This window comes from Petaurus breviceps, unplaced genomic scaffold (genome assembly GCF_028583685.1).
Source record: "Petaurus breviceps papuanus isolate PSGF00001 unplaced genomic scaffold, PetGlider_PUasm1.0 187, whole genome shotgun sequence".
Taxonomy (NCBI): domain Eukaryota; kingdom Metazoa; phylum Chordata; class Mammalia; order Diprotodontia; family Petauridae; genus Petaurus; species Petaurus breviceps.
In genome coordinates, this window is record NW_027185799.1 from 772,944 (window position 1) to 795,259 (window position 22,316).

A 22,316-nucleotide genomic window follows, 5' to 3' on the forward strand; every position below is an offset into this window, starting at 1 on the left:
CCACGCCGAATACGGCGAGCGGTACTGCGGCCCGAGGGAGGCCCTCCGCGTCCCCGCGCGTTCCTCCTGGGGACGAATACGGAGGAAGAGCCGCGTGGACCTTGGTCCTCCGGGATGCAGTGTTCCCGGGGCAGTGCGGGGCCTGTTTTGGCCTCGGTTAAGACTGACAGCCCCTGTCTAGACTCCTGGGTCCAGCCTAGTCCCCTTAATCTAGTCACAATCTTTCAGTGCCCCCAGGGTGACTCTAAAATGAACAGCGGGGAGGGGAGTGGTCTTTGGGGAGAAGTTTACTATAGATGAATTTACAAATCCCAACTTTCATCCCTCCTCCAAAAGTCAAATACGGAATGTCTACCTGTGGTGTTCCCCATGCCTATGCGGAACTTAATATCTAGCTGGGGATAAATGGCAAGTAACACAAAACAGCGTGCTAAGAATTTCTTAACTTTAGGTCTGAACTTTTTTTGAAAAAAAATTTGTCCCTAATTACATGTAAAAACATTTTTTAGCATTCATTTTGAAAAATATTGTTACAAATTCTTTCCCTTCTTTTCCATACCCCTCCCTGAAACGGTAAGCAATTTTATATGTTATACATGTGCAATCATGCAAAACATTTCCATTATTAGTCATGTTGTGAAAGAAGACACGGTCTGTGAACTTCTTTTAAAAAAAGCTTAATTCCCATCTTCTGTAAGAGGTCTTTTCCCCATCCCCCAATACCTTCCTCCTTGAGATGATGGCCCAGGTACTACCCTATGTTTATCTGATATGCACTTGGTTTTTTGCATATTCTCCCCATCAGAATGCAAGCTCTTGAGGACAAGATCTAGTTTGCACTTAGCTGGAAGCCTGGCACATATTAAACATTTAATAAATGCTTATTGACTTATTTTATGCATTTAAATATTGAGAAGGGGTCCATCAGTTTTACCGGACTGCCAAAGGGATCCACGATACCAAAAATGCCAAGACTCCTTGCTGTAAACTCCAGCAGCTCCCTATTATCTCGAGGGTCAAATATAAAATTCTATTTTGCTTTTAGAGACCTTGGTACCTTAACAGTCTTTTTACATTCTGATGACACTGGCCTCTGAGGTTCCTTTTAACTCAGTACTCCATCTTCTGATTCTAGGACATTAAATACTTGCCCTCCCCAAAGAACTGGAACTCACTCCCTCCTCACCTCTATTTCCTGGCTTCCCTGAAGTCTCAGATAAAGTTCTATGTTCTGCAAAATGTCTTTTTCAGTCCTCCCTCCTCTGAAACTACTCCCAATTTATCCTTCATCTTATTTGCACATTGTCTCCCCCATTAGACTATGAGCATTTTTTTTGCATTTTTGGAGGGCAATAGGGGTTAAGTGACTTGCCCAAGGTCACACGGCTGGATTGGAACTCAGGTCCTCCTGACTCCAGGGCTGGTGCTCTATTAACTACGCCACCTAGCTGCCCCTAGACTATGAGCTTCTTGAAAGCAGTAACAGCTTTTTGCCTTTCTCTGTATTCCTAGTGTGAATAATAGAATAATTCCTATTCATAGTAGGCTCCTTGATAAATGCTTATTCATAGAATGACTGTCAAGGCCAAGATTTCTGGAACTGAGCTCAATTTAAAACACTGTGAAATGACCTCAGAACAAAATGCATTAAAATTTCAGCTAGGCCTTCTTCGCAGAGTACCTTACTGTCCTCTCCAGGATCTAGACCAGGCCTACACAGCCTATGACCTGAAGGTCACTTAAAGCACAACCAAGGATTTCTATTGGCCCAAGAAAAATGTAGAGGAAAACATCCTCTACTTGTGTGCCTGGGGCTGTAAGTGGCAGCAGGCCAAAGGTTGTGCAGGTCAGATCTAGAGGCTGTGGATAATTTAGGGCTGGTTTAACTAGGCTTCAGAATTTGGTCCTCAGTTCAGCCATTTTTCATCTCTATACCCATAGTATCTTATACACAGTAGGCACCTATTTGTTGAATTGATTGGAATGAACATAACACCAAAGAAAAAGGGCACATTCAACCATTTGTACACACTGATGTTTAAACCAGAGGCATATCAAGCAGAGTAAGGCAGAAGATAGTTTCTAGACTGGGTCAGTTCATTCTAGCTGAATTAGGAAGAGCTGACATGGAAAAAGAATAAAGAGAGCATGAACCATCATTATGATTTTTAAAAAAAGTTTATTACAATGTACAATAGACTCATTAAGATGACACTTAATCTTGGCTGTGGGCGGCAACAGATGTTGAAGTAGGAAATGCAGATGTCACAAAGCAAGAGAGAAACCAACAGGAATCACCATTTTATCTACACAGGATCGTCTACTTTTTGCCAGATTTCTTAATCCCACCACTGGCTGTAAGAGAAGAAAATATTATTCTAGAGAGGGAAGAATGCTGGATGTTCATCTCTGGTCATTATGCCCTGAAGATTTATCTTGATTTTAGCCAGAATTGCAATTCCATTCTACGTGTTGCACTAAGTAGGAATCTTAACAGCTCTCACATCTACTGCTTTCTCTCAAACCATGCTACAAACCCTTTAACACCTTTCCCCTGGATTACAGTTACAGCCTAACTGGTCTCCCTGTACCCAGTCTCTCCTCTCTCCTCCATAGGCTACCCAGGGGTAGGGAACCTTTGGCCTCAAGGCCACATATGACTCTCTAGGTCCTCAAGTGCAGCCCTCTGACTGAATTCAGACTTCACAGAACTTTGCCAAGGCTGGGGGTTCCCACCCCTGTGCTACACTGTTGCCCAATTAACCTCTCTGAAGTCCAGGTGTGCTCATGTTACTCATCTGCACAAGAATTCAGCAGCTCCCCATTATTTTGGGGATAAAGCATAAATTTCTCTGTTTGGCATTTAAAGTTCTTCATGAAGTGGTTTCAGCTTTTCTTTCTAGGCTAATTATTATCCCTCAGGACTCAGCATTACTAATAAACCAGTCGACTTGTTATTTCTTCTTTAGGATATTCTGCCACACTGAGAGGATCTCATTCCTCAATTCCACTTTTTGAAACCTCCAGCTCCTTCAAGACTTTGTCCCAGTGCCATCTCCTTCAAGAGGCCTTTCTTGTTTTCCTTAGTTCTTAGTGGAGTCCCCTCCCCCCAATGTCTATGTATTTATTTTATACCTATTCTGTACTTCTCTGTAAACACTGTATCACTCTGGTAGTTTGTTCATAAAATCTAAGATTAGGACTATCACTTTTGTATCCTCAGTATAAGGCACATAGCAGGCACCTTAAAAAGTGCTTCTGCAAACTAAATACAAGTTTAACAACATTACAACGCTAATAGAATTTTGTAAATTTTAAAGTGACTATGTCTTACATACTAGCATGTGTTCAATTTTAGTTGATATACTTTAAAAGGAAAATAGGAGAAAGAAGGCCTGAAAATTTATTTAAAATTGTGGAAAATAGGTCTTATGAGGAAAGGCTATAGTTAGTGGGATTCTTTGGCTTAGAGAATCCTTTTGAAATGTGATCACTTCTAATTTATTTCCCTTAACAAAAGAAATCTAATAGCTCACATTTATATAGCACTTTCTAGTTTACAAAATGCTTTCCTCACAGTAACCCTATGAAAAATGTAGTACTAAGTATTATCATCCCCACAAAAACGAGGAAATGGGTTCAAAGAAGTTAAATGACTTATTCAGAGCCACACAGTAAATGTCATGATATTTGAATCCAAGTTGCTTGACTCCAGGTCTAATATCTAGATAGGTAAGATCTAGCCCATTCTTGAAAGAAATTTACAGTAAACACACTGAAAGTTAATAGAAGACAATCACATTTGGCAATGCCAAATATATGGTAGAGAACACAAGCAGTAGAAGAATTGGCAGTAATGGGGCAGCTAGTGGCACAGTGAATAGTGTACCAGCCCTGGAGTCAGGAGAACCTGAGTTCAAATTTGGCCTCAGACACTTAACACTTACTAGCTGTGCGACCTTGGGCAAGTCACTCCCAATTGCCCCTCCAAAAAACCAAACCAAAACAAAAATAACAGAAAGAGTTGGCAGTAAGAGAAAAATCCTGGTGGCTGAGGTGATCAGATAAAGCTTGATGGAAGGAACAATATAAGCAAGGATGTGGAAAGAGCAGTGAGGGGACTTCAAAGGCAGAGGATTTAAATGGGGGAACTGTGGGAAATAAGGCTGGAAAGGCTAAGCTATGGAGTTTGGGCAAATAAAATTTATTACTTATAAATATTCAGTTAGGATGGTAAGCCCAAAAGCAAAAGGATTTAGGAAGAAAACGAACATTTATTAGGAAAAATATAATTTGTAACTTTTTCATGTGATGAGTGTTTATTTACATACTCAAAAAGTAATAGTTAAGCCAACAATTAGGCAAAATGGCAAGACATAGATTTTAGGATTAAGATATATAGGAGGGGGTGGCCAGGTGGCTCAGTGAGTAAGAGCACAGGACCAAGAGTCAGGATGACCTGGGGATCGAATCCAGGCTCAGATACTTAGCACCACACCCAGAAATAACTGGCCGTGTAAGCTTGAGCAAGTTACTTAACCCTGATTGCTTTAAAAAAACAAAACATTAACATCCCTGCAGTATACATATATTTATATTAAAAAACACTTATTGTAGAAGAAATAACATGTTGAAGACAGAGCATTATAAAGGAGTTGTGATGTAGTGAATAGTGTTGGATTTGATTGGAAGACTTGGGTTCAAATGCAGGCTTAGGCACCTACTAGCTATGTTCCCTTGTGCAGATCACCTTATCTACTTGGAAGGATCAAATGAAACAATGCAAATATTCCAGGTCAGCAACCAAGTGTTAAAAAGAAAAGAGAATAGATGCCTATGTGGGGAAGTGTTCTGTTTTACTGTACTCATGTTATAGGGAAAGGTTCTATGGGGGAGGGAGTCATTGGGAAGTGACCAGTGACATATACATATATGAAAGAAAAGTATATTAATAAGCATTAAAAAAAAACAACAACAACAGATGGTGTTAGATTGGTTTGGGATATGACCTTAAAGATTAAAGATCAAGGGAAAGGCTAAAGGAAAAGTGATTAGGATGATTAAGGCGGGAGATTTCTGTTAAATCAGGATTAACAGTTAAGATGTCACAGGGTAGCTAGGTGGGGAAGTGGATAGAGTTCTGGCCCTGGAGTCAGGAGAACCTGAGTTCAAATCTGGCTTCAGACACTTACTAGCTATATGACCCTGGGCAAGTCTATTCTCAACTGGGTCCTCACTGCTACATGACAATCTTTCTTTATTCTTCTAACAGCTTATTCCACTCTTTATTCTTTTCTGACCTCAAATGTAACATTACTCCGTCCCTCTTAGCAGACCTTTCCTCCTTTTATGAGAATATAAAAGCAATCTATTACTCTATTAGCTAACAGCAATTTATTAATTATTTTATTCCTATTTTATACCTCATATCTCTTCATCATTCCCCATTCTCTCATTTGTTCCAGTCCCTAATAAAAGGCTGCCCTTCTCCTTGTCAAGGCCCACCCTCTACTTGTACCCTTGATCCCATTCTCAAGTCTTCTTTTGGATCTTCTTTGACCATCCAATCTCGTCCTCATTTTCTCTCTACTTACTGGCTTATCTGTGTCTGACATATATGCTCAGGTCTCAATCTTTAAAAAACTTTCACTTGAGCCTGCTGTCCCATCAAGCCATGTGCTGATATTACTCATTCCTTTCAGAGCCAAATTCCCCACTACCCCCACCCAATGGTTTATATTTGTTAACCTCTGTTTCTTCACTTCTCTCTCCTCCTTTGACCCATTTCAAACCTTTGTAATCTGACTTCTGCCCTATTATTCAACTGAAATGGCTCTTTCCATGGTTACTAATAATCTGTTAATTGCTAAATCCAGAAGGCTTTTCATTTGTTAGGCTTCCTGACCGTTGCTTTTAACACTGCTGACTGCCTTCTCTCCTCCATTTTTTTTTTGTCATACAGCTTCTCTTCATCATTTTCGTCTTGGGCAGCCTTCTCTTCTTTCTCTAAACCCTTTCTTTGTGATTTTATCAGTTCCCATGGATTTAGTGATTATTTCTTTGCAGATGACTCAAATCTACGTATCTAGTCCTGTTTTTTCCCTGTGCTCTATTCCTCTGTTTTTAAAGGTGTAGAACTCTGCCAAAATGTCTCTCAAAAGGTATTCCAAATTCAACATGCCCAAAACAGGACTCCCTAAACCCATCACTCCTCCTCAATCCCCCATTTCTATCAAAGATACCACCACCCTACCATTCACTCATACTTGGAATCTCAAGTTCTTCAACTCTTCATTCTCTTTCACCCCTTTCATCTAGCTAATAAGCTGCCAAGCCTTGTCCATTCCACCACAATATTTCTTGCATCTAGGCCCAACCCTGTTTAGCCCCTGAGATAAATAATATTCAGGGCAGTGTGACTTTACATTGTATCCTTCTCTCTATTTACATTGCTACCATCCTAGTTAAGGCCCTCATCATCTCTTCTCTGAACTATGGCAGTAGCCTCCTACATGGTGCCCCTACCAATTCTCCTCTCTAATCTATCCTCCATATATCTGGCAAAATTTTCCTAAAGCACAATTCTCACTAGCACAGTTTATGTTCAGTAATCTTCAGCGGTTTCTTACTGCCACTAGGATAAAATCAAAACTCATCTTTGGGGCTTATAAACTCCTTCACAGTCTGGCTCCAGCTTATCTTTCTAGGTTGATTACTCCTCCTCATAAACATTATACTTCAGCCAAACTGGCTTAATTGCTGTCTCCAAACATAACATTCCATCTTTGAATGGCTCTCCCTTTAAAATGTGATCACTCCTCACTTCTGCCTCTTAGAATTCTTTGCTTTCTCCCAGACTCAGCTCAGTTCCCATTACATGAAGTCTTTTCCCTCTTATTCCTCCAGTGTTTGTGGTTCTCTTCTCCTGAAATTTCTATATTCATTTGGTATCTCTCCAGCAGAATGCAAGCTCTTGAGGACAGTGACTTTTTTGTTTTTGTATGCTCAGTACCTTACAGAGTTCCTTGTACTGAGTATAATGCCTTTCACATAGTAGGTTTTTAAATAAATACTTGAACAGAATTGATTTGAGTTTCAGGTATGGGTCTGTCACTTATTAGCTATGTCCCCAGGAAAGTAATTTCATTTTCTGGCACTTTGGTTTCCTAATTTGTAAATTGTGTATACTATTTACTCTAATTACCAGGCAGTTGTTGAATACTTTCTATAGAAATTCAAAGGACTAGGCTTTTTAACAAAACTTACCTAGTGGTCCCTTCCCAGCAGCTTTTGCTTTTAACTCTTCCAGTTTTTTCTGTTCTTCTTTTTGTTTTTGTTTGAAAGCTATATCTTCCTAAAGAAAATGTGGAACATACTATTGAAGTCCCAGCTGAGCTCAGCTGGGTGATTGTAACCAGCAGTTGCTGGTACTTGTCCCTGAGAATGCTGATAGTTGGTGATGAAAAGATTTGGGTCATATACTGGCTAATATACTCGAAGGCCTGGCCTGTGGGAGAAGGGAGAATCTGCCCTCAGTTCCCAACTAAGGTCTCCCCCTTTTTTATGCCTATGCCAGTAAAAGTCCACTCTCTTCCCCCAATATTGGGGAGGCAGTATAATCTTACATGGAGGCTGAAGTAAGAAGACTACTATAATTCCCTTGCCTATTCCCTCCCATTGGGGTCTGAGCAGGATCAAGTATATGACATAAAACCTCAAGTACCCCATTTTACCCTACCTGGTACCCTTTCACCTCAACCCAGATACCTCACCTCATCCATTTCCTTGGTTTGCTTCTTGGGCTGCTTCAGAGGCTTCTTCTTACCACCTATCAAGGGTTATAAGAAGCCCTGTTAGGATTTGGGAGACAAGGGGCGACTAGGTGGCTCAGTGAATAGAGTACCGCCCCTGGAATCAGGAGGACCTGAGTTCAAATCCGAAAAGCTAGCCGTGTGACCTTGGGCAAGTCACTTAACCCCAACTGCCCTACCTTGCCCCTTCCAAAAAAACAAAAAAAAAATTTGGGAGACAGGAGCCTAAGACTCAGGAGGTGTTTCCTGCCTCTTGGCTGGTAGCTGAGGACTATGGGCTCCTTCTATTCTGTCCCAAACCCGGCCGTTGCTTTTCTTCCTGGGAGACTACCCCGATACTGGGATGGGAAGGAGTATTGGGACCCAGCCTCCTCTTTTGCTCCTCTGTACCTCAGCCTTGAGGAGAGATCTCGGGGTCAGATGGTCCTCCTGTCCTGGTCCAGGCCGGAAGGTCCTGCCATATCAGCCCCTCTTGGGCAGTGGACTGAGAGCTCGGACCCTGGGCTCCTCCTCCCGTAGTCCCGCGGTCTCGGTGTTCCCTCCCAGCAGTGGCCAAGCTATGCAGCCCCCAGCTGCCACCCCCAACCTCCGATCTTTGGACCACTCACCCTCGCGACCGGACATCGTGCCTACAGCTCAGCTTCCCCGAGCCCCTTCAGTGCCGGAAGCGGAACCTTCGGACACGCCCCTTCCGCCTCCATCGTCAGATTGATTGGTTCCTAGCTTGGAAATGGAGCCGCAGCTTCCGCGTCGGGGTCAGAGGTCGTGGCCGGCTGAAGATCTGGCTGTTGCGAGGCGGCGGTTACCGGTTCGGTTCCCGCGCGCCAGGTGAGGGGGCGGGAGCGAGGCGGGGGCAGCCATTCACCGGGCCTCGGCCCACGCGCCTTCCCAGGGACTCCCGGAGAGGGGAATCGGGTCTGGAGGGTCTCGGGCTGGTGTGAAGGGGAGGCTTCTCAGGCCGGGCTTCGGGGAGGGAGGGCTCTCTCTGTCCGACCGGCGTGCTGTTAACGCCTTTGGCACTACTCGGAGGCTTGGCCTCGGGGACTCCCACCCTGACGAGTCCGGAGGTTTCCCCAGGCAGGCCCCCTCCTTCCCATGCCCCTGCCCGGCTGTCGTGGGAGAAGCCATCTAAGGGCCACGGCGGTCGGGAAACCGAGGAGAGGTGGGCTGGGCCCTGGAGGGAGGGAGCCTCCCTCTGGCCTTTGTGGAGGGGAGTAGGAGGGGACGCCAGGAGAGACCTCTTGAAGCTAGTGTCGGGAGAGGTGGGGGCCCCCCGAGAAGAGCAGCAGGCAGGGACGCAGGGAAGGGGAGTTTCTCGCCCTTCGAATGAGCTGTTTCATAGGGATTCGGTACCAGGGCCAGGGACCAGCCTGTATAAGCTTGTGAGACGAGGGGACCCAGCGTTAAATATTCTTCCTTCCTGCCCTGTAGACCCTTTTCTGAGCCCACTTGGTGGGCCTGACCCTCTTGCATTCCTTCTCTTTTGTAGCATTTTCTGTCTTGAAATATGTTCAAGAACTATGAACTTGTTCATAGAATCTTAGATTTGGAACTGGAAGAGCCCTCGGGGCCATGTAGTCCAGCTCTCTTATAGATGAGGAAACAAGTCTATTAACTGACCCTTGTCAGTGGCAGGATTTGAACCTCTCTGCCTTGAATATACTTACTGTGTGACCTTGGATAAGTCACTTATCCGAGCTGCAGGCAACTTTTATAAAACTGAATGAGTATTCTCTTCCCTGATGAATCTGCCCCCCCAACCCCCCAAAAGGGTGGCATGTGGACGGAAGCCCTGTAAGGACAGGGCTAAGATCATCATTTTTGTTTCCCCCAATACATGCTTGGTTAAGTACCTATGCTGTGCTTAAAATGCCTATTAGACATCTCATAGTGGATGTTATATTAAACTCATCATGTCCAAAACTGAACTCATCCTTTCCCCAAAACCTTCCTCTCTTCCTAACTTCCGTATTATTCTTGAGGGTACCACCATCCAGTCACCCATGCTGGAAATTGTCTTCTCACTTTCACCCACCACATTCAGTCACTTGTTAACTCCTGTCATTTCTGCCTTCATAACATCTCTTGTTTATATGCCCCTTTTTCTAACACTGCAACCACCCTAGTGAAGGCTGTCATCACCCAAGGCCAGGATTCAAAGTAGTAGACCTGCTGGTTGGTCTCTTTGCCTCTAGCATCTTCCCACTACAGCCCATCCTCCCTTCAGCTATCAAATTGATCCTCCTAAAAGCATATGTCTGACTATCACTTTGTATTCAGTAAGTTCCAGGAGCTCTCTGTCACCACCAGGATCAAATGTAAAATCTTCTCTTTGGCTTTTAAAGCCCTTCATAACTTGGTCCCTTCCTGCCTCTCCAGTCTTATACCTTATTCTCCACATATTCTTCAATCCAATGATATAAACTTCTTTGAACTAGACACTCCATTTGTCCATTCGAAGTATTTTTACTAGCTATGTGCCCATCCCTGGAACTCTGTCCATATTTCTACTTCCTGGTTTCAAATCTAAGCTAAAGTCCTGCCTTCTGCAAGAAGCTTTTCAACCGCTTTAATCTTAGTGCCCTCTTAGACTACCCCAAGTTTATCCTGTATCTGTACATACTTTGCATATTGTCTCCCCAGTTAGACTCTGGACCCCTTGAGGGCAAGGGCTGTTTTTTTTTCCTTTCTTTGTATCCCCACTGTTTAGCACAGTACATGGTACATAGTAAGCACTTTAGAAATGCTAGTTGACTAACTGTTGAACAGATTAAGATACAAATAATTAAAAATGACAATTGTTCAGTTGTGTCCAACTCTTCATGACCCCATTTGGGGTTTTCTTGGCAGAGATACTGGATGGTTTGCCATTTCCTTCTCCAGCTCATTTTACAAATGAGAAAACTGAGACAAACAGTTAAGTAACTTTCTCAGATTCACCCAGAAAGTGACATTCTATGATGGGAGCTTCTATGATGGGAAGATATGACTACACAGACATGTATGATACAGGGGAGAATTTGAGGAGAGCAAAGGAAAGATAACAAATTAAGCTAGATGCTATGTAGATTGTTGACAGGAAAATTGGGGAGGGGAAAAACCACTCTTAATTGGGGGAATAGAGAAAACTTTAATGGACAAAGTGACACCTGAATCAAACTTGAAGGATTCTGAGAGAAAAGAATTCATAACCAGGTACGTAGGGTATCATGTTTAGCAAATACCTAGTAGTCCACTTGACTGGAACAGAGAACATGAAGAGAAAATAATGTGAAATGAGTGGAATGTAAGTTGGAGCCAGATTTTTGGGGGTCATGCTTAGTTAAGGAGTTTATATTTTATCCTATGGACAATAGGGAGTCACTGAAAGGTTTTGAGCAGAGGAGTGACAAGGTCAAATCTGTACATTAGGAAGAGTAGAGAGTGGAGGCAGGGAGCCCAATAAAGAGTCTATTAAAATGGTCTAGGATAGAGGTGATGAGGTCTGAACTAGGGTGGTGGCATTGTGAATGGAGATTAAATGATATGGGTGATACTGTGCAAGTTAGTGAATGAATGAATTTCTTTTACGCTTGCTTCAAGAACATTCCATAGTCTCTGGACACCTGTTTTGAGTGTCAGGTAGTATAAAATTAGTGCCCCTTCCATTAGCAGGTGGTGTGCCCTGGAGTATTTTTTTCCCACAAACTTGTAGCTCAAAAGTAATTTGGCTAGGATAGGAAATATTAAGGTAAGTAGAAATGGGGGTTAGGAAATAAAAATCATTGTCATCTTTGCAGATAAGTGAATAATATTTAGGCATTTGGAAATTCATACCCACATGCATTTCTCCTGAAAAGAGAAAGGATCAAGGAGGACATTTTGTGTGTATGTGTATGCATGTATATAAATGTGAGTCCCTGCCAAAACTCCTTTTTCATCAGTTCTGAATTCTTTCCTGCCTTTTTAGCCTTCTATTATTTTTGGTTGCCACCAGGTGTCACTCTAACAATCTGTCTTAGTGATTTCTATTTGGACAGTGATTTGACCAACACAAAACAGCAATTCCATCTTTTGGCAGACTTTTAATAGACATGAAAAGACAGGAGCAGATAGGTAGGGGTAGAAGAAGGAGCTCTACGTGTTGGATAATGGGGAAGATTCTGTGTTTGAATAGCCTTCAGCTTCTCTCCATTTGCTTAGGACAAACATTCAAAAGACTGAAAAAAAGGAAAGATTAAGGAAAATCAATCTGTTGAGCCTGACTGAGCACTGACTAAGAGAAGTAGTGGGGGAAGGGAAAGATTAGAGTAGAGTACTGAAATGTGAGATGCAGGAATCAAATAGCCTGGGAGTCCTGTGATTAAAGGAAATTAAGAGGAAAAAATTGGACAAAGTACAAGGAAAAAATATTTTCTGTGAAGACCTGATTTTCTTATAAAATTGTCTCCCTCCAGGGAAAGGCAGAAACCATCTTCCTTAAAATTATGCTTCAGTAATCATAGAAGTTTCATATGGAATATCTGCCTGATTTTTGGAGGGAAGATTCTGGCAGAGAGGCAGTTGATTGGGCTTTTTTTTTTTTTTAAAAGAAATGAGACTGAATGCTAGATGTTTCCTGAAATCCTGTCTCAGGTTTCCCCAGGGGATTTTTATGCCTCACTCTGCCTGCTGAGCTGTTGTCCCCATGTTTCCCTCCAGTTTGTCATCTTTTTTATAGGAATCATGGTCTGAGCAGGCCTAGGTGTCCTTTTCCTCAGGCACAAGATTCATCCAGCTCGTTAACAGGATGTACCTGTTCTTGGAGAGTAGCCAAAGCTTCTGTAGGAAGGTATAGGCTGTGGAAGTGAGGATAGTATATATACTATTTGCTGTTTGTGTCCAACTAAATATAGGTAGTAATAAAAAGACAAAATACATCAATAAATTTTTTGGAAAATTAAATGTACCATTCCTCTTCAGAAGTGAGAAGACATCTACACTGTCCAAAGTGATAAGTGTGTTGGTTAGTTTTTCTAAAGTCTTTTTTTCCCTTTTAAAATCTTTGTTACAAGGGAAAGCCTGTTGAATAGGGAAGAGAGGAGGAGGGATATATTCAGGACATCAAGTGATTAGAAAAAGGCATTAATAAAAATTTTAAACAAACAGAGGCAACTTGGCCTAGTGCCTATTGCAGTGGCTGTGGACTGAGGAAGAAAGACTGGGTTCAATTCCTGCCTCCAATTCATGGGCAAATGTGTGACAGGCAAATCATTTGTCTCTTCAGTGTCCTAAGCAACTCTGTAAGACAAAAGAGTTACTGTGAGTTTCAGGTCTGGATAGGTGGAGGGTTTCCACGTTGGGGAAATCATGGGTCTGGAAAAATCAAAGCAAGAAATGTATGAAATCTTTCCATTGAACCAGTTTACTTGAAATCTTTGAGGAGAACCATTCTTCAAGCAGAGAGAGAATAATATTCTATCGACCATATCATACCTAAGGAGTATTCAATTAGTACTTATTTTGTTCAGATACTGTTCTGTCTCAAATGTTAGAAATGCTTATGGGAGAAGGGGGGTGGAGAAAATTTGAAACTCAAGGGATTGTGGAACTGAATGTTGTAAACTAAAAGTGAATAAATTTTTTAAAAAGAGTTAGAAATGCTTGAGCTTGATTTTGTGCTTTTTCTTGGTTCTGAGTAGATATCTTCTGTGTCCCTTTTCCAGCATTCCTCACTGCCTTGCATGAATTCTCAAGCCTAATGATGGGGCATACTACAATTTTTGCGATGCAGTACATCATGAGTTCATCTCAGAAATTGGGGCTAAGAAACCAAAGAATGAAAGTCCTTATCATGAGGACCTACAGCTCAGGTCCCATCCAGCCCAAGGGGAAAACTTCAGCAAAAACTGCTATCAGACTGTATCACAGACTCACTGAAATGAGTCGAGCCTTGGGGCAGAATTTCCAACAGAGAATATCTTCTGTGGCTAAAACTTGGTGGGAGAGTTATGAGGAATTCATTGGGCTAAATGAAGTTCGAGAGGCCCAGGGGAATGTGACTGAGGTAAATATTACATGTGTTATACAGATGAGAATCTAGAGCTCTTACGATTTTTTGTAGTAGGTCCTGCTATGATATGTTACTTCTGACTAACGCCATCCCAGCAATGTTGTTTAACCCATATCCAGCCTTGTCTTTCCTGGCTATCGAGTTTCAACTCTTTAGTGCCATTGGGTTGGAGATACTGAATGTGGTTTTAGTATTTCATTCAACCAGACCACTACCATTTTCCCCTCCCTTCCTTGGTCATTGCCTTTTGTACAGTTAGGCCCAGTAGATGATTCCATTGTTGATATTGAATTGGTGGTATTTGTTTGCATTTATAATGGTTTTATAAACTATAATTAAAGAACATTTGTGAGGGAAAAAAATTGAAAAATATTATACCCTATACAGTGTATCCCCAAAATCTTAGTGCCAATTAAGCTTTAAGAGCTTAAAACTGGTGACAAAAGTCAAATCCATCATAGCTTCAGTGTAGTCAAAATTCAGTTCTTTCCACAATGGCAGTGAGAATCATTTATTTACAGAAACACTAAAATTTATGTTATCTATGCAGGTGGAGAATTGGGTAAATATTCTACTTTTCATTATATGTCATTTGTATGTGTTTACATACACACATGTGTATATGTGTATAGTCATACAACATCAGTGTTTTTAGTTTAAATCTCTTTTAACCTTTGTTACTTAGTTATTAAGAACTTAAATTGAAAGCTTCCCTTCCCCTATTTGAATGGGGAAAAATGAATGACAAATAGGAAGAGAGTAGAGTAGATGGCAGATCCAAGGATAGACTGAGCCCTAGGTACCCTCTTTTGTGGACATATGTTATCATAACATTGACAACAGAGTGCAGAGCCTGGTGTCAGGAAAACCTGAGTTCAAATTCAGCCTCAGACACTAGCTCCATGACCATGGGCAAGTCACTCAACCTCTGTGTGTGATGGAGATCATAATAGCACCTACCTGCCAGTGTTGTGAGGATCAAATAAGAAAATATTTGTAAAGCCTTTAGCACAGTGTCTGGCATGCAGTAAGCCCTTAATAATTGCTTATTTCCTTTCCTTATACCCTTTTATAGCAGTGTAGGAAAAACAGGTTTGACATTTTGTCCTTTTTCACATCTCTGTCTTCTGCCAGAGTAAAATAAAAATAGAAGGAAAACATAATTACCCTAGGGCAACCAGAGTGCCAGGCAGTGTGTACCACCTGTGGGTAACTATGCCCTCCCCCATTCCCAGCACTTCACTTATTTTAGGAAAGTAGTTCACCTTGGAAAGGGGGACAGACTTCACTTCTGTTTTCCTTTTAGGCTGAGAAAGAGTTCATGGTGGCTCGAGGAATAGTCCGAAAGGCTAGGGATGACCTGGAAGCTCACCAAGCCAGACTCAAAGAGATTCGGGATCGTTTGGATCGAGTTTCCCGAGAAGATACCCAGTACTTGGAACTTGCAACTCTGGAGCACAGATTGTTGCAGGTAGGATGAATCTGGAGGAGCTACTAAGATTGTACCTCTTTACCAACAGAGCTGCGGACTGGAGCTTCCTGTTAGGAATTTAGGTCTGGATCCCCTAACAAGTCCGTGTTATTATACACTTAGGAGAAGTAGTAGATGTGTTTGCCTCTGTAAATAATCAGGTTTGAATGGTTAAATTTTGCAAAAGCAATTTATTTTGTGACTTGGTCATTAACATCTTCAAAGAGCATTGATAGAACTTAGGGAAGGACAGGAAAGGTATCGCTATTATATAGTAAGTGCTCTATTAGTACTCTGTTTTCATTCACTAATATATTAACATTAATATAATAACATTGATGGGTAGCTTTGAACACTTCCTTATTAACTAGTTAATTCAAATATTATTTGCTCTCCTTTACTGGCTCATTCCGCATTGCCTAAAAACATAACTTAGTCTCATCTAAAAAAAAAAACAATCAACCTACCCTTATCTTGATCTTTTTTCCCCCTTTTTGGAGGTGGGGCAATTGGGGCTAAGTGACTTGCCCAAGGTCACACAGCTAGTTTTGTGTTAAGTGTCTGAGGCTGGATTTGAACTCAGGTCCTCCTGGCTCCAGGCCCAGTGCTCTATTCACTGTGCCACCTAGCTGCCCCCCTTATTTTGATCTTGTAAACCCTTCAAGCTATATTACTCTTCTTCTGCCCTTTGAATCTGAACTTCACAGAACAAGTCCCATTAATAAAAAGATTTGTTCTCTAAAACTTGGACTTAGTCAAAAAGCCACACTCAAGGATCTAGAAGGTCACATGTGGCCTTGAGACTGTAGGGTCCCCACTCCTGCCCTAGAGCCTTCATCCCTACCACTCCATTGAAACAGCTTTCTTCAAGCTTACCAGTGACTTCCTAATGGTGCACTCTATAGCTTCTTTTCAATCCTCATCATCCTTGACCTTCTGTAGCATATGCCAATAGCAGCCATCCTCTCATTCAGGATATTCTTTCTTCCTTTATCTTCCATGATATTTTCTCTTGATTCTCCTCTTATCCATCTGATGTCTCTGTTTTGATCTTCCCTGGTTTGTTGTTTTACTGTGGGTATTCCCCAAGACATAGTCCTTGACCCTTTCAAATTTTTTCTTTTCCTTAGCAATCTTACCTACTCTTATGGCTTCAATTATCATCTTCCTGCAGGTAACTCCTAAATCTACATATCTAAATTCTGATCTTTTATGTCTAGCTGCCTGCTAATAAAGTACATGTATGCATTGCTGACGCTTCAAATTTAAGACGAGCACAACTGAACTCATCATTTTCCCCTAAAACTTGTCCCCGTCTTATACTTTCTCACTTTTTCTTTGGTTGGCACCACCATTCCCCCACTCTGTCCCATTCTAAATCTCCGGGTCATCTTTGATTCTTCCCTTCATCTCACTTCCCATATTCAGTCAGTTGCTATAAGTCCTGCTGTTTTTTACTTAGACAAATATTGTTCATATGTGTCCTGTTTTCTTTACCCACATTGCCACTATCCTAGTTCAGGCCCTCATTTGTGGTGGTATGGACAGTTGTAGTAGCCTAGGCTTAATCTTCACAAATCTGTCCATCACACAGCTGCCAAACTGACATTTCTAATGAATTGATCTGATCATCTTCCTGAGAACTTAAAAACTGAGGAGGTCCCTACTGCCTGTAGAATAAAAGACAAATTGCTTTACTCTTGCATGGAAGGACCTCCATCACACAACTACACTGTCTTTTCAGCCTTATTTCATACAATGCCAGTCATGCACTTTATTTTAAACTATTAACTGGCCCCATTTATGACATGAGGAAGGAAGGTCCTTTAAAATGCCTACAGCTATGATCTGAAGATACTGATCCTGATTTTCCCACCTTTGTATTTGTAAAGACCGTTCCTCATGTTTGACATATATTCATTCCTCCTTTCTAACTTATTTTTGAAATATTTTTCTTTAAAAACTATCTCAGGTGCCACTTCCTCTATGAAATCTTCCCACTCATTCCTCACATTTTCCCACAGCACAAAGGTAATATTATGGTAATAGCTGAGAGGCCTTCTCCCTTATAACACAAACTTTGTGAGGGCAGGAATTGTATTATTTTTCATTATTGTATTCTCAATGCTCACTAATAGTTGTTTGACCATAATAGATACTTCACAGATTTTTGATGAGGTAATCTGCATCTCTCATCTTAGTCCTTCATGGTTCATGGTCAGGGCATGTCTCCTCCCCATCCCTCCCCTCCCTAGTTATGTCCTTGATGGAGGAGTGAGGGACAAAGTTCTGCATTCATATCCTACTTATTTAGGCTTCCATTGATATAAACTTTCTAGCTTTATTTCTGTTCATTGTTTCTGCAGGAAGAGAAGAGGCTCCGAACAGCCTACATGAACTCAGAAGAGTCAGAGCGAGAGAAGTTCTCCCTCTTTTCTGCAGCAGTGAGGGAGAGTCATGAGAAGGAGCGGACGAGAGCTGAGAAAACAAAGAACTGGTCCATCATTGGGTCTGTTCTGGGGGCTTTGATTGGTGTTGCTGGTTCTACCTATGTGAATCGGGTGCGATTGCAGGAACTGAAGTCATTGCTCTTGCAATCACAAACTGGCCCAGTGAGTCTGCAGGAGGTCATCAGAGAACAAGTTTCTAGCCATAGTGTGCAGAACAAGGATCTCAGTGACCTTATTGAAGAATTGAGGAGTTTGGTGCACTCTGGAATCAGGGTGTCTTCTGGAGCTCAAGAAGGTGCCACTTCTGCTGGAGAAAACCTCTTGTCTCATAAAGACACATACTTACTTTCAGCCTCTCTGAAAGAACAGCTCAGCCAATCTCAGCAGGTTCGTTCATGTCTAGCCAGTTTACAAGAGCAGCTTACTGACCTGGACAAAAAATTCAGTCAGATGGTTGCAGAGGTTCAGCTCGTAAAGGCTGCAGCCCGTTCTCAGCTTGTAGAGCAAGCAAACCAAGCTTCACTAGACTCTTCACTGGACACCAGACAGTCCCTGGTTGCCCAGGGCATGATTCTAGAGCTGTCCGATATGGAGCAGAGGTTGGAGGCCCAAGTCAACAGGAACTCTATCTACAGCACCGTGCTAACTTGTACCATGTTTGCTGCTATGCTGCCAGTGCTCTACATTCTCTTCAGAGCCAACTAGCTGCCTCTGGAGGGCAGCTTCAGTGGGGAAAAGGAGCTGGTGCATTTAGTTATGAGCTGGCAGGTGCCTTACCGCTCTGTCCATTTAAGTCACTTGGAGGTTACTAGTGGGGAAGCCACCCAGAACTTGTGAGCCTGGCTCCTGAAAGGGGAACCATATAGGCAACAGTGTTTTCTTCTTCAAGATTTACGTTTTTAAAATTCCAGCTCACACTTTACATTCATTTAACAACTTTGCACTTGAAAAAAGGATTACATTTGAAATTATGTTATTGGAAACAATTGAAAAACTTCAATTATGGTAATAGCTGAAATTTATGTAACATTTTACAGTTTACAGAGCACTTTATATGCATTGTCAGTTGATCCTCATAACAATGCAATGTAATACTAAATGTCTAAGCCAATTTGGTTGAAGATATTGGGAAAGCAGTTCCGCATTATGGATTTAGAACCATGGAGTTCTATTAATTTTAAAATTTACCTTCATATTTCCTGTGTTCTTTCTAGGTTCTCCCTAGTGTTCTTCTCTACTGTTGTCTGCATTCTGTGACTTTTTTAGTATTGTGTGACTTTGTGTTGGGAGTAATTCTTTTTGATGCTTCATCTGTCTACATTTCTAGCCTTGGTTTTCATTTTCCTGACCTAACTTGTATTTCCCAGACTTTCTTGTGTCTAAGTGTTTATGGGGTGTCTAGTCATTATTACCTGGAAGTCAGGATTCCTAGGTGCTTGTCTACTGGCTGACCATGGACTCCACTTGCCTTTATGATTTAGCTGTTCTGTTGCATCTATCAGGTGGGAAGAGTTCCCTTTGCCTTTCTTTTTTTTCCCTTTCAACTTCCCTCCAGACATGAGGAAGAATCAATGTCTGATACTTGAAATGGAGGGAACTGGGAGTAGGGGAGTGGGCCTGTGGATAATGGATTATGTTGGATTGACAGCATTGAGAAAGGAGCTTCCTAAACAAACAGACCTTTGCCTGTAGGGAAGTAGGATTGGGCACTACCAAAGGGTGTGTATGCCTTCCTTCTCTACAGCCTGGAGATACTGTCTGAGAGTATCTCATTTTGCCTAAAGCAGGATGGGAGGAGAGCTGGCAAAAGGTATCCCATTGATAGTGCAGTGAGCTGGGTGGGGTGAATTCCAGAAGTGGAAGTCACCATGCTAGTCAGACAGGGGTTGGGGGGAGGGGGACCGCCAGGTTAGATGGTGGCAGATTCAGCTCTGAGTGAACCCCACCCTGACATGCCTGCTCCGGTATAGGAGGGCTGCCTGCCCTGTCAGGCCTCAGACAGTGGCTCGCTCTGTAGCAGCATTTCTTTTGTATTGCTAGGTGATAACTCAGTTGAATAAAAGACAAAAACTAATATGACCATTTATCATTGTTATCATTTTTTCTTTAGAAAAGTTTGTGGGAAGCTCTGTTGTCCAATATGTGGGAGAAGAACTGAGGAATAGCATCATCAGTAGCTCATTACAATTTACATACACATGGTAGTTGTGTATCAGTGGAGCTGGAACGGGAACCTGGGAAGATTCCTTCCAGCATAGTGTCTTAGCTCTCAGATAGGTTCTCTCCCTACAGTGCAGCCTGACACTAAGCATACCCTTGACTAGCCCTAGGGGGATGGCACCTTTCTAAAGGGCTAAAGGCACATTAATTTATCAAACATTTATCTATCCTCATCTATCCAGTGTAGCATGTTAGGCACTGAAGATATAACTAAATAAGGAAGAGTTCCTGCTCTTTATCATAAAATCAGAATCTCAAGAGGAAGGAGGTTAGATGTCTTGTAGTCCTACATACCTGAGCAAGAATACCTTCTCCCAAACAGGTGTCCAAATACTTGACCTTCACCACACTGGTGAGTGCTGCCTGAACCAGATTAAAATATGATTGGGAAATATTTAACAAAATAAAAATGCAATAAAACATAACATTAAGACATTGAGTAGTTTAGAAGCATTACTTCCTAAGGTAATTCCATTTTTGGACAACTATTAAATGTCAAATTTTCTCTAATCTTGATCTGGAGATACACTTCCGTTCATTCCTAATTTTGCCCTGTGGGGCAAAGCTAAGGAAGTCTAGTTCATCTTACACATTACAGCTCTTCAAATGCCTGAAGATGACTATTTTCAGCTAAATATGTCAGGTTGTTTCAGATCATCCTTGAATAGAAAGTTCTCCAGTTCTTTCACCATCTTGGTCACACTCTAGCTTGAAAATGTCCTTCCTAAAAATGTCCAGAACTAATTATAGTCCCCAGGCAGTCTAACCAGAGCATTCTGTAACCTTTCATTCTGGACACTTTCTTTACTAGGGGAGCCCTGTCTCACTGTTGATACACTGATCTTACAATTTACTAATCTCACAGATATTTTTCATATCTCCGCCTTTCCCATTCTGTATTTGTATAGTTGATTTTATAACTCAAGTACATGTCTTCACATTTCTCTCTTATTGTTCCTCTTACTAGGTTTGACCATCATTCTGGCTCCCATGAGGATTCCAAAAGATCACTTTGGATCCTGATCCAATTATCCAAAATGTTATTCCAGCTTCACATCTTAAGCAAATTTGATAAGCATGCCTTCATCATCCAAGTCACTGATAAAAGTGTTGAATAGGCCGAGGGGATGGCTTAAGTCTAGGAGGGGAGATAAGAACACGGATGATTACAGTGGAATGTTAATTGCATGAGAGAAGTACAACTCTGGGTATTTGTGAGAGGGAGACGTCATTTATGGCTGTGAGCTTAAGGGAAGGCTTCGTGGAGGAGCTACCATTTGAGCTGGGCCCTAAACCACAATTGAGATTTTGATCAGCTGGACATGGGAAGGACATTCTGAGAACAAGGAACTAAGTTAAGGAAAGTTACAAAAGCTGGGAAAGTTTAGAACATGTTTGAGGAATCTGATTTGTTTAGTACTACATAAGGGGCAGGAATGTGAAATGACATTAAATAGGTTGGGGCAGATGAGCACCTTGCATGCCAAACAAAGGAGTCTAGTCTTTGTTCATGGAATGGGAAACCATTAAAAAATTTTTGAGGTGGGGGTGGGGCGGGACAGGTGACCGCTATATATTAGGAAAATCGATCCCCATAGACACAATGAATTGCAAGAACAGGAGGATAGATGAGAAACACAGGAGAGGGATGAGGGTGGTATCTTTGTGGACTGGTTTCCCTAGCTTCTCCATCTCCCCAACCTGCTGCCCTGAAATCTTTTGCTATTGTGTACTATGATAATAGCTAAAGTTCTTTATTACTTCTAAGCACTAGACTGGACCCAGCCCAAGACTAGAGATTCTGATATTAAGACCTCTCCCTCAGGACCTCTTTTTTGAGCAAGACCACTGACTCCTCCTGCCATCAGAATCTTGAGTATGAGTAGTGCCCAATCTCCCTCTCCTAGTGCTAGGAAAAAAATTTATTATGCTCTCTAACTTCTCAAGTCTTAAGGGTAGGAGCCCCAGTCCAAAAATGCATATCCATCCTAATCCCAGTGATACAGGACGGCTAGCTGCCAAATGGAAGAGCAGCCACTCTTGCTTCCACTCCCTGTTCTCAATCCCCATGCTGCTGAGCCCTGTCCTTCCTTTATCATTGTGCCCTGTGGAACCCTTGTTCCATTGTGAACAAACTTCCCTCATCCTGTACCTTTTTATATTGCACTCCTTTTATGTTCCAGCACTCAAAAAAACCTGGTTTCCCCTTGCAGGCATCCTCTCTAGTGGTGGGTCTAGTAGCACCTTTTCTCGTGCTCTCTGACATAATGGACAGGAGGAAGAGCTTTTTGCTTCCCATTGTCACTGCCAGGCACCCCCTCTTAGCCACCATC

General features: G+C 42.0%; 1 protein-coding gene and 1 long non-coding RNA gene across 3 annotated transcripts; one reads left to right on the plus strand and one right to left on the minus strand.

The window, feature by feature from the left end:
- Positions 1-2,159: 2,159 nt before the first annotated feature.
- On the minus strand, positions 2,160-8,511 carry LOC138163156 (uncharacterized). The gene is made up of 4 exons (XR_011168808.1): positions 8,420-8,511; positions 7,773-7,828; positions 7,267-7,354; positions 2,160-2,355 (listed from the first exon to the last, which is right to left on the minus strand). It is a non-coding gene; the product is annotated as an uncharacterized lncRNA (long non-coding RNA).
- Positions 8,512-8,513: 2 nt separating this feature from the next.
- On the plus strand, positions 8,514-19,847 carry CCDC51 (coiled-coil domain containing 51). Of its 2 annotated transcripts, none has more exons than XM_069090608.1 (4): positions 8,514-8,639; positions 13,496-13,836; positions 15,149-15,313; positions 17,680-19,847. In XM_069090608.1, exons 2-4 carry the CDS (start codon positions 13,531-13,533, stop codon positions 18,466-18,468), a joined length of 1,260 nt encoding a protein of 419 aa, XP_068946709.1. In that variant the 5' UTR covers positions 8,514-8,639; positions 13,496-13,530; the 3' UTR covers positions 18,469-19,847. The 2 variants fall into 2 exon arrangements, with proteins under 2 accessions (XP_068946709.1, XP_068946710.1); XM_069090609.1 differs by having other exon boundaries at positions 8,533-8,636; positions 13,491-13,836.
- Positions 19,848-22,316: the final 2,469 nt, after the last annotated feature.

Excerpts from the sequence above, each read along its gene's own strand:
- CCDC51 (XM_069090609.1), top strand. The coding sequence starts at position 8,542 with ATGGAGCCGCAGCTTCCGCGTCGGGGTCAGAGGTCGTGGCCGGCTGAA. Across the intron at positions 8,637-13,490 it reads CCGGTTCGGTTCCCGCGCGC|TCCAGCATTCCTCACTGCCT; the intron begins CAGGTGAGGGGG and ends CTGTGTCCCTTT. Across the intron at positions 15,314-17,679 it reads TGGAGCACAGATTGTTGCAG|GAAGAGAAGAGGCTCCGAAC; the intron begins GTAGGATGAATC and ends TTGTTTCTGCAG.